This window comes from Leiobunum rupestre, chromosome 2 (assembly GCF_980474605.1).
Source record: "Leiobunum rupestre chromosome 2, qqLeiRupe1.1.hap1, whole genome shotgun sequence".
Taxonomy (NCBI): Eukaryota; Metazoa; Arthropoda; class Arachnida; order Opiliones; family Sclerosomatidae; genus Leiobunum; species Leiobunum rupestre.
The window spans coordinates 62836117-62849958 of record NC_143385.1 but is presented as its reverse complement, the minus strand read 5'-3'; the positions used below and the strand labels follow the sequence as shown (position 1 = coordinate 62849958).

Below are 13842 nucleotides of genomic sequence, written 5' to 3'. Positions count from 1 at the left end.
TGGAGGAGACTTTTTAATCAAAGGCTTCTTAGCAAGTAAGCGTGCAGAGTTTCGGAGAGTAAAGTGCTTTCGATGTTTAAATTATCTTTGATCTACGGTACAAAGTCTTTGCTGGAATGACGTAGGTGATTTTGTTTTGAAATTTTTGGTCTACAAATTATTTTTTTACCATCACTAATAACGAAAAAAAAAACCTAGCAGACGAAACATCTCAGAATACCAGATTACCAGTATTTATTTGTGGTCTTCTTCATTGTAGCAGAAAGGATCCTTGGTACCACTTGTTACGTGGTTTCATATTGGATTATTTACGAAAGAGGAAGTTAACTTAAAATAATTTCATCTTGGATTAATAAATAATAAGCTATAAAAGCTTTCGCTTGTCATTTTTACTATTGTTATTATCCACGACTTGAGGTAAGGTACTAAAAAATTCTTAAATATTTCTCACTGTGCTCATAGGGTTAAATCTAATGTTTATACTGAAATAGAACTAAAGATGAGCAAACTTGAACAGCTTGGGCAAGGCCCATACTTCATAGAATGCAAGAATTCTGATCTCTACCAAAGTATTCTAAAACTTAAACTAGGTCACGATTTCATTATATTTGGCCGCAGTAGGGATTCTGATGTCTTTATAATGGAAGAAAATATCTCCAAATCCCATGCCATTCTTATGAAGATATCCTCTGCATGGTATCTTATCGATACTGACAGTTTAAATGGAGTTTTTGTCAACCATCAGAAGATGATATCCAAATCGCCATATCGGCTTGAAGAAGGGGACATTTTTTCGTTAGGGCCTACTGAATATATTTCCTTCATATTTGGAAGTTACAAAACAGAAGTTAAAAACTCAAATTCATATCCGGAAGTGCTAAATAGCACACCAACGCATATTAGTCAAATTGCAAATTTGCAAGATAAAATAGTTAAACTAGAGAATGAACTTAAATTGAACAAGAGTGTCAAAGATGAATCTGAAAGATTAGTAATGAGCGTCCAAGAATTAAAAGACGAGCTACGGACAAAAACTAAATCACTAGAAATTAATCTTTCTCGGTCTGTTAAATATCATGATCAAATTGAGGATCTAAAAAAAGTTATTAGTCAATTAGACGTAAAAGGTAAAGCAAAAGACCAAATTGAAATCACCCTTAAACAAAGAATTGCTGAATTAGTCAAAGAGAACAGCGACTTCCAAAAAGAAATGGAAGATATTAAGAAATTAAAGCAGATAACTCTGGAAAACCACAAATCTCTACAAATTCAAAGCGAACGTCACAAAAAGGAAGCTATTGATGCCAATGGAGAAATTAACAGGCTTAAAACTAAAGTTGAAAAACTAACAAGCGAATGCCAGACTTCAAACGAAGCTTTAAGGAATACCACATTAGTTGTCCAAGAAAAGGAATTGGAACTTCAAAGTTTGCAGAATGAATACCATGCCATAATTTCTGAAAATAAAGCTCTATCGTCCGATATTTCCAAAATGGAATTAAGGGTAACAACGAGAAATGAAAATCTCATTAGGGAAAATAAAGCCCTAATCATCAAAAACAAGAATTTATTGTCCCAAATTACACTGTTGAATAAAAAAGTATTGCATCTATCTCAAGATCTGGGAAATGACCAAGATATGCACGATATGCAAAATCATGTCAATTTGGTTATGGAAAATGAACTGAACTGTTCCATCTGCTCAGAGTTTTTTATAAACGCTGTGACCTTAGGCTGTTCACATGTTTTTTGCCTGTTTTGCATCTCATCTTGGAAAAAGAAGAAAATGGATTGCCCTACATGTCGTCAAGCCATTAAAACAGAAGCTCTGTCACCAGTAATAGATAATTTTATCAATAAAATGGTTCTCTATTTGCCCCAAGAGATCAAGACCCAACGTGACAAAATGATTAAAGAACGTACTCCAAAGATGTCTCCAGAACAATATCTACAAGGAAAATTACTGGCTCCGCATCGTGCTCAACCACAACAACCTAATGAATGGCGACAGGTTCCTTCCCGTAATACTAATTTTAATTCTAGAGCACCACGCAGTCCTAATTCCTACAATCCACCACCGAGGCTACAGCGTCAAAATTATACCCAACCTGCTGCTAGCAATTCTGCTCGGTATGATTTGGAATTTTTTTAATTTGATAAAACTTTTTTTCGTGGATATTTCCTTATTTTCAAATGTCAAAAGTGCCTGTTGTTAAAAATAAAAAAAAAAAGTTTCCTTAGATTTTGTAATAAATTTTGTAAACAGTTTATATTAAAAAAAAATGTTGTAATTTTCAATATTTTTTGTTTTTATTACATTTATCACAATTAAATTCTTTATTTTAAATAAATCGTTAAATTTTTTTAAATCAATTTCAAATGAAGCATTTTGGTTTCGGGATGATCAGCCCTGTTACAAATAAAATATTTCAGTCAGTATTTTTCACCGAACTGAACTGTATGGGGGTATTTGCAAAATTTGAAACTAGATGGCGTAACTGCTGCAATATGTTTTCATTTAAAAAATGTCTGCTGCTGGTCATAGTTTTCCGCGGGGCTTACGAATTTACATAATTTAATTGATTTTTTAAGAAGTGATACCGAGTGCGAAGCTAGCGAGAGCTTAATACATACAATCTTGCAGGTGGGAGAATACAAAACAGAGACGCAGTATATAAAAGATTAAGCAATACAAAGAGGCGATAGAAACAATGATAATTACATTACAATTTTTCATAAGTTTTTTAATAATGAAGATTTGTTGTATTTGTGATAAAATTATGTGAAAATCGATAAGGGAGCCAGGGGTTAGATATTTTTCCTTTGAAAATAATGCTAATGCTTTCAATTTCATAACAATGTCAATGGGGTAAAGAACTAAATATAGTACACCAATTTTTTACCTAAGCCTTGGTTAGTAAGATAACAGGGACTTGGTTTATTGTTACATAAACAAATCTTAACAAATGGATTGGCTATGTTACATTTAAAGTTAATAGTTTAAATACTTCAATGGCGTCTTCTCCTGCCATCTGTACTGTAACTGTAGTCATCGTAGTATGAATAATCATAACCACCGCATACGCAAACGCATATCTCCCTACGAACACAATCCCATACACAGTCTGGTTGCCTTAGACATATTCTCCTCAGTCTACGATAATCATAAGGTCCTGGTCCTGGTCCTGGAGGGGGTCCAACTGCCCTGCAACATCTTCGTCTATGAGCTGATGTTTGTGGGTTAGGGTCTTCAGCTTCCCCATGGGAAGTGGGGTTGTACGAATCTGGTCTTTGTCCCTAGAAAATTAACAACTATCTTTAAATTTTCAAGAGACTTTGAGACTTTTTACACTGTTTAATTCAATTAAAAAATATACATTAACATTAGGTGGTTTTTTTTTCGCTGGTCCGGGGACAAAAAGTGTAAAGTTTTTACCCTAAAACGTTTTATTCGCCTGTTCTCGGGGTAAGATTTACCCTGTCCCGAATTTTGTTCGCTTGTTCCGGAGTATTAGGGTTACACTTTTTACTCCTCCTCGAAAGGAGGTGTAGAGGGAGTAATCTAGTTTTGTCGTCTGCTTAAATTTCGTTTCACGAAAATATGATGGGAAACTTTTTATAAATAACCTTTAACCTTTAACTACTCCCTTTCTACTCCAACTCGTTTTTTTCGTCAAGACAGAATTGTAGTAAAATGACGTCATATGGCTACACTTTTTAACCTGCTCAAAAAACCCAGAACAGGCGAAAAAAACCACCTATTATGACATCAAACCGAAATTCTATTTTTCAAATATTTTAAAATTATTTTATTTTTGGTTATTTCAATGGTAGATTTTTCTAAACATTCATAATGAAAACAATTACTTACATGAATCACAATCGTGGTTAATCCACATATTAACAACCATAGCAAAGTGAAATTCAAGTATTTAGACATTTCATTCAACGCTTTGTGTAAAAATATCTGCTACTCTAATACATAACGATTTTCATTTTGAAAGAATCCTTCGTTAGTTTTGAAATTTTATATGAGAGGAAAAGTTATTGGTTAAAATTGAAGCTAATAGTTAATAATGGTTATTTTCCAAACCTAACCAAGCTTGTCGCAACCATGAGAAAGTTATCCCTATCAAATTTCACACGATTTAAAATTCAGAAATTAAATTCATTTTGGAATTTTGTTTTTTTCAATTTAGGGTGAATTTTTGGGTTTGGCTAGATGTCTGGATTTTAAGATATTTATGCAGTGGGGTGGACTGATGGAATATTTTTAAATGACGACGCGACGACTTGTTTGATGTCCAAGAGCTTATAGCCTTGATTGAAAATTCATATTGTTATTTACTATGAAAAAATGCTAATTTTATTCCATATAAAAGATCATTATTTCTTGTTATTTCTTGAGGAAAAAACCTTGATGCCGGCTTTTTCGTGTTTTATAAGACCCGTATTTTATGAAAGACGTAGCATTGAAAACACAGCGGAATTTATAACTTCAAAATTGGGTTTTGCGTCATTGATATTTGTAAATAATTTACAATATTTCTTCAAATTAAAAAAATGTAGATGGTGGTGATCGAACTGTCGCTTAAATTTGTTCGTGAATTTATCAGGCATGATTCATTATTGTTGATTTTATCGAATATATTTGAATTAAATTTATTTTTAATAAAGAACAGGATATTGCTTTAATTTATGAGCTATGTAATAGTTATTAGTTATTGAAATTTTTGTTATTAGAAATTTTTACGCAATATTTTTAATATGAATAAATTCTTGTTTATATAAAAATATATTAATGGTAGAAATAAAGAATTTTTAATGAGAAATTGACAGCTATAAAAAAAGTTTTTTTTTTAAATTGATGAATAAACAACTACTAACTAATTTATATCATTGAATGACCGCAAAATTATACAAATATGATTAGGGAATTGAGTAAATGAAATATTTAACAGCCAACTATCGAATATTGATCGATTATCTAAATAAACAACGTCAAAATGTTGAATATTTATCGATTATCTAAATAAGAAACGGCAAACTATTTAAATATGAAACGTTAAATTATCAAATACTTATCGGTTATTTAAAGATTAAACGGTAAATTATCAAATATTTCTCGGTTATCTAATTATTAAACCAGAAACTAACGAATATTTATCGGTTATCTAAATATTAAACGATAAACTAACGAATATTTATCGGTTATATAGAGTTTAAACGGTAAATTATCGAATGATGTCGGTAATCTAAAAGCGATTCTAACGATTAACCGTGAAAATACATAAGAATAACGTGATTTTAAACGGTTGAAAACAAGTTAATTTTGATGCGAGAATAAGACCAACCCCCCAAATTAAAACGAGATAATGAAAAATAAAATGATCGAAAACGACCTTGCGAGAAACAATTGTCGTTTCCTCAAAAATATAATTTATTCCGTCGAAAACATGATTTTTTAATTATCACTACACCCTTTTCGATGGTGTAATAAAAACGTTTAAACCGTCGCTGGTTGTTGTAAATATCGGTTTCCTGAGACGACTTTCGACGAAGTAATCTTCTATATAAGGAGCGAAAAATCTCTCAAATTGTCATTTGTAAATCTACCGCCGTAATTCGAATGACATTTGCTCCCCACGCCCACTTGTAATGATTAAGACAGACCTACTTCGCGGAATTTAACTACAATTAAGCCTAACCCTAACCTGGGAACTGTTTTAATCATTACAAACGGTTTTAGCATTTTTGGCTCGTTGTGTTTCGCCTAGCAGCGAGAGAAGCAGGGTTCGATCCCAGCTTGTGGCACTGGGTGAAGGGCTTGCAACCACTTCCTTCTACGCGTTGTAACCAGGCCTGAATGATTAGCATTAAAAGTCGCTCGATGACTTTGGCCTAAGGTGGTGCCTTGGGTATTAGCCTAGCCGATTATTATTATAATTATATCTTCAAAATATTATTAATATTTAAGGTATGATAGACATAATGTTTATAATTGTCCAAAATTGTGTACACCGAATTTTGGCTCATTTGTCGGTATATACAAAATAGCGTAATGGAAACTTTTCATCGGTATGGTATGCCACAAGTGTTTCCTTTTAACCGGGTAGCTTTTTTTGACATAATAAGGTTTAGAAAAAACACGACGTTCTGTTTGCGTGTGAAAAGTTTCCATTACTTTAAAGGGCAACGCAAGTGAGCTGGCATTTGTGTGACTATGTATGCAAAGTGCGAAATTTACGGTAAACTCTGCGTGGTCTCGCCAGTACCGAGAGGGGGTGTAGAGGGTTAAAAAACACGGTGCTTTTTCTTTTTTTTTTGCCACAGACCTTGCGTTGCCCTTTAACAAGCACGATATAAACAGTAACTTAATTGCATGTCCTGGCTTTCGGATATATTTCTTCTTGGCAATTTCCTTAAAAATGGTTTATTGAACAGGGCTGGACATAAGGCACTAGTCACAGCATTTGACTACTAAAACAAATTGAAATCTGGGGGCTCACTAGTCAATTTGACTCGTGAAAAATTTACCTAAGTATTCATAAATAATGGCGAATATGGCGTATCATAAATACATCATCCATCATCCCATTTTATTAAAAAAATTGTGATCGGTCAAAGTCATGTAACTCAAGTGATAATAAATTCCAATTTCAATAGGCGATACTATAAAGTAAATTTGGTCTTAACCAACTTGTTAAAATGGGAAAACAAAATCACGTGACTACCTTTTCACAGCCAACTTCGATTCGGTAACTCGTGTTCATAGTTGACCGTGCGACGTTAAAGAAAAAATTATTCCTTCCAAATACTGCAGACAGCTAATTAACTTACTCTTTTCTATTACCAAATGTTTTAAATAATAATAATAAATAGATAATTTAAACGAATAGATCAAAATTTAAACCACCATTAGCAAAATAAAATGAATAATAGTTCGTATTTCATAGGATAGATGGCGCTGCAGATCTCCACAAAGTCACGTGACTACCATCTTTTCAGCCCCCTTGGACTTTATAGTTTCGCCTATTCTGACGGGTAAAGCAAAATTTTGGCTGTCCTTCTTGTTTTTATACCCCTTTTATCCCCCCTAGTCAGTGACTACTAAAATAAATTAGGATAGGAGGCTCACTAGCTGACTACTAAAAAAAATTTCCTTATGTCCAACCCTGTTATTGAAGCGCCTATTACATCGAAAAATCGACGGCTAAAAGCATAAACACGGATTTATACCGTTTTTTTTTTGTAACGCAACTAGCGCCAATCGCTTGCAGAAATATGCAATTCGTTGATCCTTCATACTCCCTTTAAGTTGTAAGATGTAAAAATTACACTGCGTAGAGATATTTACTTATTGATAAACTATATTTTCCTGATTAAATAGTACTGTTATTATTAATAATATTATTATATAATTTATATAAATATGTTATCTTAAATACATTTTGACATATAGGCTTTGTGCATAGTTTTGATTTTGATCACAAGTATCGCCGCCTACCGATCAAGTTTTAATTTGAATATATGAAAGCTGTCTGCTCGTTCAAAATTATCTCTGCACAACAGCTGAAAGTTCAACCGGAAAACTTAGAAATTCAAAAGGTGTCTGCTATTTCTTCACATATTTAGTTTACCGATATTAAGGCAGATGGCGGTATATTTCCTAATGCTCGAAGCCTATTTGGGTACGTGCTACGTAAACTGAAAAGACTAATTAGAAATTTAGAAACGTATAGCTAATGTTTTGTTATTAGATTATATTAAGACATTTCATATTTTGAAAATTAATAAATATTTAAAGGTTTCAATAAATTTTATAATAATAATGAAAAAATTGAAAAAAAAATTGTTCGGTTATTTATTTATAATATCTAAATTAGACCTTTGAAATTTGTAAAGGTAACTATTAACTCAAAACCGCTTCCGTTGAAAATTGTAATTTTGTGTGAAAACGACTACACAATTTACAGACTGATCACTGAAGATCGTGGGCCAAAAATGCAGGTTCATATTTATGGGAAAATTAAGAATTTTTCGGTCCAATTTTTGCGTCGTTGTTGTTAAATGTAGAATGCAGATTGGCAGTCCTGTTCTTCATCTTACGTATAAAATCTAAAATTGCCCCGAAACCGGCCAATTTTCTTATAACCAATTTGTGATTTTTGCTCATAAGTTTGAGATAAATAATGAAAATAGGCGCTTAAATAAAACATCTCCAAGAAAATCGACAATACGTAATATATCCGAGAGCTAGGAACTGCAAGCTACTGCTTGTTGAAATAATGGAAACTTTTCACCTGTAAATAGGACGCCTTTTTGCTAAGACTTAATATGTCCAAAAAGCTACCTGGTTAAAAGGAAACACGGTACAGGTGAAACGTTTTCATTATTTTAACAAGCACAATATAAACAGTAACTTTCGGGTCCTAGCACTCGTAAATATTACATCTTGGCGATTTCCTTGAATTTGTTTTATTGAAGCGTCTATTGCTACATCTTTGTGAACACGGCCATCTTGACGTGCTTTTCGTCGAGATATTTGTTTACCCGTTATATCGTATTAGTCCGAGGCTTATGACCGTCATATTTCATTGTTTACGGATTACGTCATTTCGCGATTGCTTGAAAATATTACTTTGGACACTGTATCTCTAACCGGACGGGAAGAGCAGCCTAAAGGTACCCCCTCACTGTCCGTTTGCGACCTACTTCGTATTAGCTGAAATAGTCGGCCGTACTCAATTCGCAGGGCCGTCAAGGTCATTCGGAAGAATGTAAACCCCCATTTCAAACGGAACGTTTTGTCGACCACGTGACGAATTATATGGCCTTGACAGCCCGAAACTTTCAAAATTCTTGAACCTCCCCCCTTTACAGAGAGACAGTGGCGGGGGCACGTGATTTTGTATGGTGGAAGCTACAGCTTTTCCCGTCCGGTTAGAGATACAGTGTCGATGGTTGCACAAAATCACACAGAACATACAATTAGTGGACCATAAATTTTTATTTTTTTATATTCTTTGTTCTATTGAAAAGGTTACCATGGAAACAAAAAACTCGTCAAAGCAGAAACTCGCGATTTTTCAGAATCGGCCTTACAAACTTCCGTTTCCCATCTTCAAAGTTGATGACGCATTTTTCGTCACGGAGTTGGAAAGTGTCGTATTTTTCGTCATATCCTCTGAAAAAGTTTTCGTAACAGAAAATAGCTTTCGGGCATACTAATGAATGACTATGTGACAATTCATTCGCGTTCAAAATGGCGAATAATCCAGTTGCAGTTCGATCCCACGCATGCCAAAAAGCAAAAGATGATGGTACTTTGACGACATACCTCAGCATGACGTCGGTGGCCCATGACGTCATCTTATGTTTCCCATTGTTGTGAAAAACAGCGTAATAATAGTAATTTTTAAAACCGATAGATGGCGGTGTGGTTATTGAATCTAGCTCATTGCTACCTAGGAGCAAGTGTACAAATTTTATTGGACGTTTTACGGGCGGGGGGAAGACAATTTCAGAATTGATAAAGCGTCTAACCAATGAAAACTGTACGCAAGAAAATCCACGACTTTTCTCGGGTTGCGTTCTCCTTGTGTGGGGTGCTGTGTTTGTTGCTCCTAGTTGCTACTACTCTGTAGTTAAAAAATATCTATACTTAAAACTCCAAAGACTAATTTATTATAAGGCAACATATATGCCTAGTCTTACAATTGATTTAATAGCTATTTTCATACGCGGCGTTGGGTTTTACGCATGCGAAAAATACTAATAGAAATTAGCTTATAATATTAGCCGGGAGATGTCTCTGCTAGTCTGCCAAGAGGTCGATTGCAGTCGTGAGATGAGAGTTTTCCTTGATCGTTGCCTGAAATAACCGCGTAAAAATATTGGTTTTAAATAATTGAAAGAGAAGATACTGGATTTATAAAAAAATTATTTTAACGCGAATATTTTCAATAGGAATATTCACGGTTTTTAAGTACTGTTATCTGAATTCATCGTAGGATTTAAATAACGCTTTAAAGTCGAAAACTAAGTATTTCGTTTTACGCGAGTTTTACTTTCAAGCGACGTTATATCTTCCAAACCGCAAAAAAAACTGAGGTTAAAATAATTGTCCCCAACAACGATTTAGAAAATGGAAGCGAGATTAATAACCGTAATAATCTTAAACTGAAACATTAAAAAGGGGGAGCCTATCCTTAGAAATAATAAACGCTCTAAGCCGTTCTTGGCACCAGCAATAACAAATTCGAGAAGCTACAATTAAAGAATGAACCGTCATTAAGTTCTGCCAAGAATGGATATCAGGTTAACAGAGAATATGTAGCAGCAATTATACGCCAAAGTTATTCGCGACCGAAACGAGTCTAGATTCTCCAAGGTTGCCCCTACGATCTAGCGTCTGCTACATTGAATTGGGAATAATACTGCTAGAATTACAATTACGATTTCGGTTACCATGGTTACGCGGGACCTGTTCTGATAAGACTGTACGAAATTCATCTTTATAAATAGGCGGTAGCGCCATTTATATTTTGTAAAGTTATATGGCTAAAAATAAATAATTATTAGCTAACTCACCGTAACTTGACTTAAAAAGGATCGTGTTGACAGAATAAAATTATTTTTAAACAACTTCAAAGGTTTGTTTTGTTACTAGTAATCATACATTTCAATTTCGCATCAGATTAGAGAAAATATTCAATTGCAATATAGTTGCCACTATTAGAGACAGATGCCGCCACGGTAGAACAACGATAAAGTTGTTAAAATCTCCTTATTGAACGAAATTGGTCCCGCGCCAGCCAGATTTAGTTGTACCTCTATTTATTCCCAACTCAATGGTCTGCTACCGACCAATTAAAAAGTCATAAGAACGTTTTTCCTTAAATGATATCATCAAAATACAAGCAAACGATTCAAAAATTATATTTAAATGCAAGTATCATTATTTATAAAGTGAAATTTACGAGTAACGAGAAGGAAAAACTAATAGCGTCTGCTTTAGCCGCTACCTATCTAGGTTTTCAATAAAACATGTTCAAGCAAATGGACAAGAAGTGATATTTCTGGGAGCCAGGACCTGCAAGCCACTGTTTATATAGTGCTTGTTAAAATAATGGAAACGTTTCACCTGTAAAGCATCTAACCAATGAAAATTGTACGGAACAAAATAGACGATTTTTGACGGGTTGCGTTCTCCTTGTGTGGGGTGCTGTGTTTGTTGCTCCTAGTTGCTACTACTCTGTAGTTAAAAAATATCTATACTTAAAACGCCAAAGACTAATTATAAGGCAACATATAGTCTTACAATTGATTTAATAACTATTTTCATACGCGGCGTTGCGTTTTACGCATGCGAAAAATACTAATAGAAATTTTTTTCTTTACCGTCGCACGGCCAACTATGAACACGAGTTACCGAATCGAAGTTGGCTGTGAAAAGGTAGTCACGTGATTTTGTTTTCCCATTTTAACAAGTTGGTTAAAACCAAATTTACTTTATAATTTCGCCTATTGTGTTTTTCTTTCATTAAAGAGAATAGGCTCGAAGTACTGGTTTAAGGGGATTTCCCTCGAGCTCTTCGGTTTCCCCTTCCCTTAAATCTTGTCGGGGTTAACGGTAATAGTGAGTGTAGGGAGCTGTTGGCTCGCGTGGCATGAAGGGCTAGCCACCACCCTCCTACGCATTGTAACCCGGCCACCTTAATTAATGGCTTCAAAAGTCGCTCGATGACTTAGGCCTAAGGTGGTGCCAAGGGTATTAGCCTAGCTGGTTATTATTATTATTATTATTATTACTTATCGCGCTGTTGTTGTGGTCAGAATTGTCTTGTAAACTGTTTTAGGGCGTATACTGGATAATGGCGTTGTTTCTTTGGTAAGTGAGATATTTCTGAGTAATAACAGGAATGTATTAATTTCAACTTGACTGAAGTTGACTCGATCCAATAAACGTTTCCGGGATTTAACCGCCGAAGAAAATGACTCGTGATTCTTAGAAAAATACCTGTAATCTAACCAAATTACTTGATAATCATAAAGTAAGGAATTTATTATTAATATTCTTACCTATTTTCGTTTAATCAAAAAGATGTGTATTAAAATATTAGAAACTATATTTCACGCTAAGCCTTGGCACAGAAAGCTAGTCAAGTTTCGAAACGGTGCTTTTCGATTCAATTGTTTTAGGGGTGACGCGTGACCAACGTCATAATAACTAAGCCCCTTCCATCCTAGCGACAGAGGCTAGACTACCTAATGCAGTTCGATATTCGTGGTTGAAATTAATACATTCATGGTAATAGTAGTTATCTTTGCCCTGTTTTAATATGGGAAGGTCCAGTGTTAGGTTTATCTTCATACTTGGTGTGAAGGCTATCCTACTGATATTGTGTATTTCTGTTATTTGTTGTACATTGTATATCATTTTGCGGACATTAACTCTAATTGTCTGTTGGGTTTATCTTGTTGAAATGGCAAGACTTATGTTGTGGGGATTATCTTTGAGGAGCTTGGGAGAGTTATCTCATTTAAATTCTTGTGGGGATTATCTTTGAGGAGCTTGGGAGAGGTATCTCATATAAATTGTAAAAGTTATCTTTAATAGGTTGTGGTGATTATCTGTAAAAGCTTGTGTGAAATATCTCTAAAAGCTTGTGGAGGTTATTTTTTAGAAACTTGAGAGAGTTATCTTTTAGAAACTTAAATTCTCATTACACCGTGGAAATCTTATAGTAGCTGTGCGGTATTATCTTATTGTGCGTATTATATTAGAGAAATAATGGGTATTGTATTAGAGAAGTAGTGGGTATTATTTTAGAGAAGTTGTGAGTATTATCTTTGAGAAGTTGTAAGTATTATATTAGAGAGGTTGTGGGTATTATCTTTGAGACATTTTGGTTTTATATTAGAAGTAATGAATATTTTTTAGAGAAGTTATGAGTATTATCTCAGAGACGTTGTGGATACTATCTTATATACGTTGTGGATTTTATTTTAGAAACGTTGTGGGTATAATTATAGATTCGTTGTGGGTATAATCATAGATTCGTTGTTGGTATTATCTTAGATACGTTTTGGGTATTATCTTAGATAAGTTGTGGGTACTATCTTAGAGAAGTTGTGGGTATAATCTTAGATTCGTTGTTGGTACTATCTTACATAAGTTGTGGGTATAATCTTAGTTTCGTTGTGGGTGTTATCTTAGATACGTTTTGGGTATTATCTTAAATACGTTGTGGATTTTATCTTAGAAACATTGTGGGTGTTATCTTAGATAAGTTGTGGGTATTATCTTAGATAAGTTGTGGGTATTATCTTAGATAAGTTGTGGGTATTATCTTAGATAAGTTGTGGGTACTATCTTAGAGACGTTGTGGGTGTTATCTTAGATACGTTGTGGGTATTATCTTAGATAAGTTGTGGGTATTATCTTAGATAAGTTGTGGGTATTATCTTAGATAAGTTGTGGGTATTATCTTAGATAAGTTGTGGGTATTATCTTAGATAAGTTGTGGGTATTATCTTAGATAAGTTGTGGGTATTATCTTAGATAAGTTGTGGGTATTATCTTAGATAAGTTGTGGGTGTAATCTTAGATAAGTGGTTGGTATTATCTAAGATAAGTGGTTGGTATTATCTAAGATAAGTGGTTGGTATTATCTAAGATAAGTTGTGGGTATTATCTTAACGATGTTAACGTCGTAGGTATTTTTATAGAAACGTAGCCTACTTAGGGAACTGTGGGTATTATCTTACGGATGCTAGTGGACGAATTATCGAACGAAAAACCTTACAAAAAATTGTAAATGATGAAATTGATCAACC

General features: G+C 34.0%; 2 protein-coding genes across 3 annotated transcripts; one reads left to right on the top strand and one right to left on the bottom strand.

Moving 5' to 3' along the window:
• The first annotated feature begins 206 nt into the window (after positions 1-206).
• LOC149958682 (E3 ubiquitin-protein ligase RNF8-like) lies at positions 207-2245 on the top strand. 2 transcript variants are annotated; one of them, XM_090166033.1, is made up of 2 exons: positions 207-417; positions 492-2245. In XM_090166033.1, the coding sequence occupies exon 2, from the start codon at positions 500-502 to the stop codon at positions 2150-2152; it is 1653 nt and encodes a 550-aa protein (XP_090022159.1). In that variant the 5' UTR covers positions 207-417; positions 492-499; the 3' UTR covers positions 2153-2245. The 2 variants fall into 2 exon arrangements, with proteins under 2 accessions (XP_090022159.1, XP_090022160.1); XM_090166034.1 differs by having other exon boundaries at positions 213-422.
• A 141-nt stretch (positions 2246-2386) lies between these two features.
• On the bottom strand, positions 2387-3950 carry LOC149958681 (uncharacterized). The gene is made up of 3 exons (XM_090165002.1): positions 3872-3950; positions 3009-3297; positions 2387-2410 (listed from the first exon to the last, which is right to left on the bottom strand). Exons 1-2 carry the CDS (start codon positions 3938-3940, stop codon positions 3010-3012), a joined length of 357 nt encoding a protein of 118 aa, XP_090021128.1. The 5' UTR covers positions 3941-3950; the 3' UTR covers positions 2387-2410; position 3009.
• Between the last annotated feature and the right edge of the window lie 9892 nt (positions 3951-13842).

What these genes read in the sequence shown, in the direction of transcription:
- LOC149958681 (XM_090165002.1), bottom strand. Translation starts at nt 3,940, where the DNA reads ATGTCTAAATACTTGAATTTCACTTTGCTATGGTTGTTAATATGTGGA. An exon ending in TAACCACGATTGTGATTCAT is followed by an intron (nt 3,298 to 3,871) that starts GTAAGTAATTGT and finishes TTAATTTTCTAG; the next exon opens with GGACAAAGACCAGATTCGTA.
- LOC149958682 (XM_090166033.1), top strand. Translation starts at nt 500, where the DNA reads ATGAGCAAACTTGAACAGCTTGGGCAAGGCCCATACTTCATAGAATGC.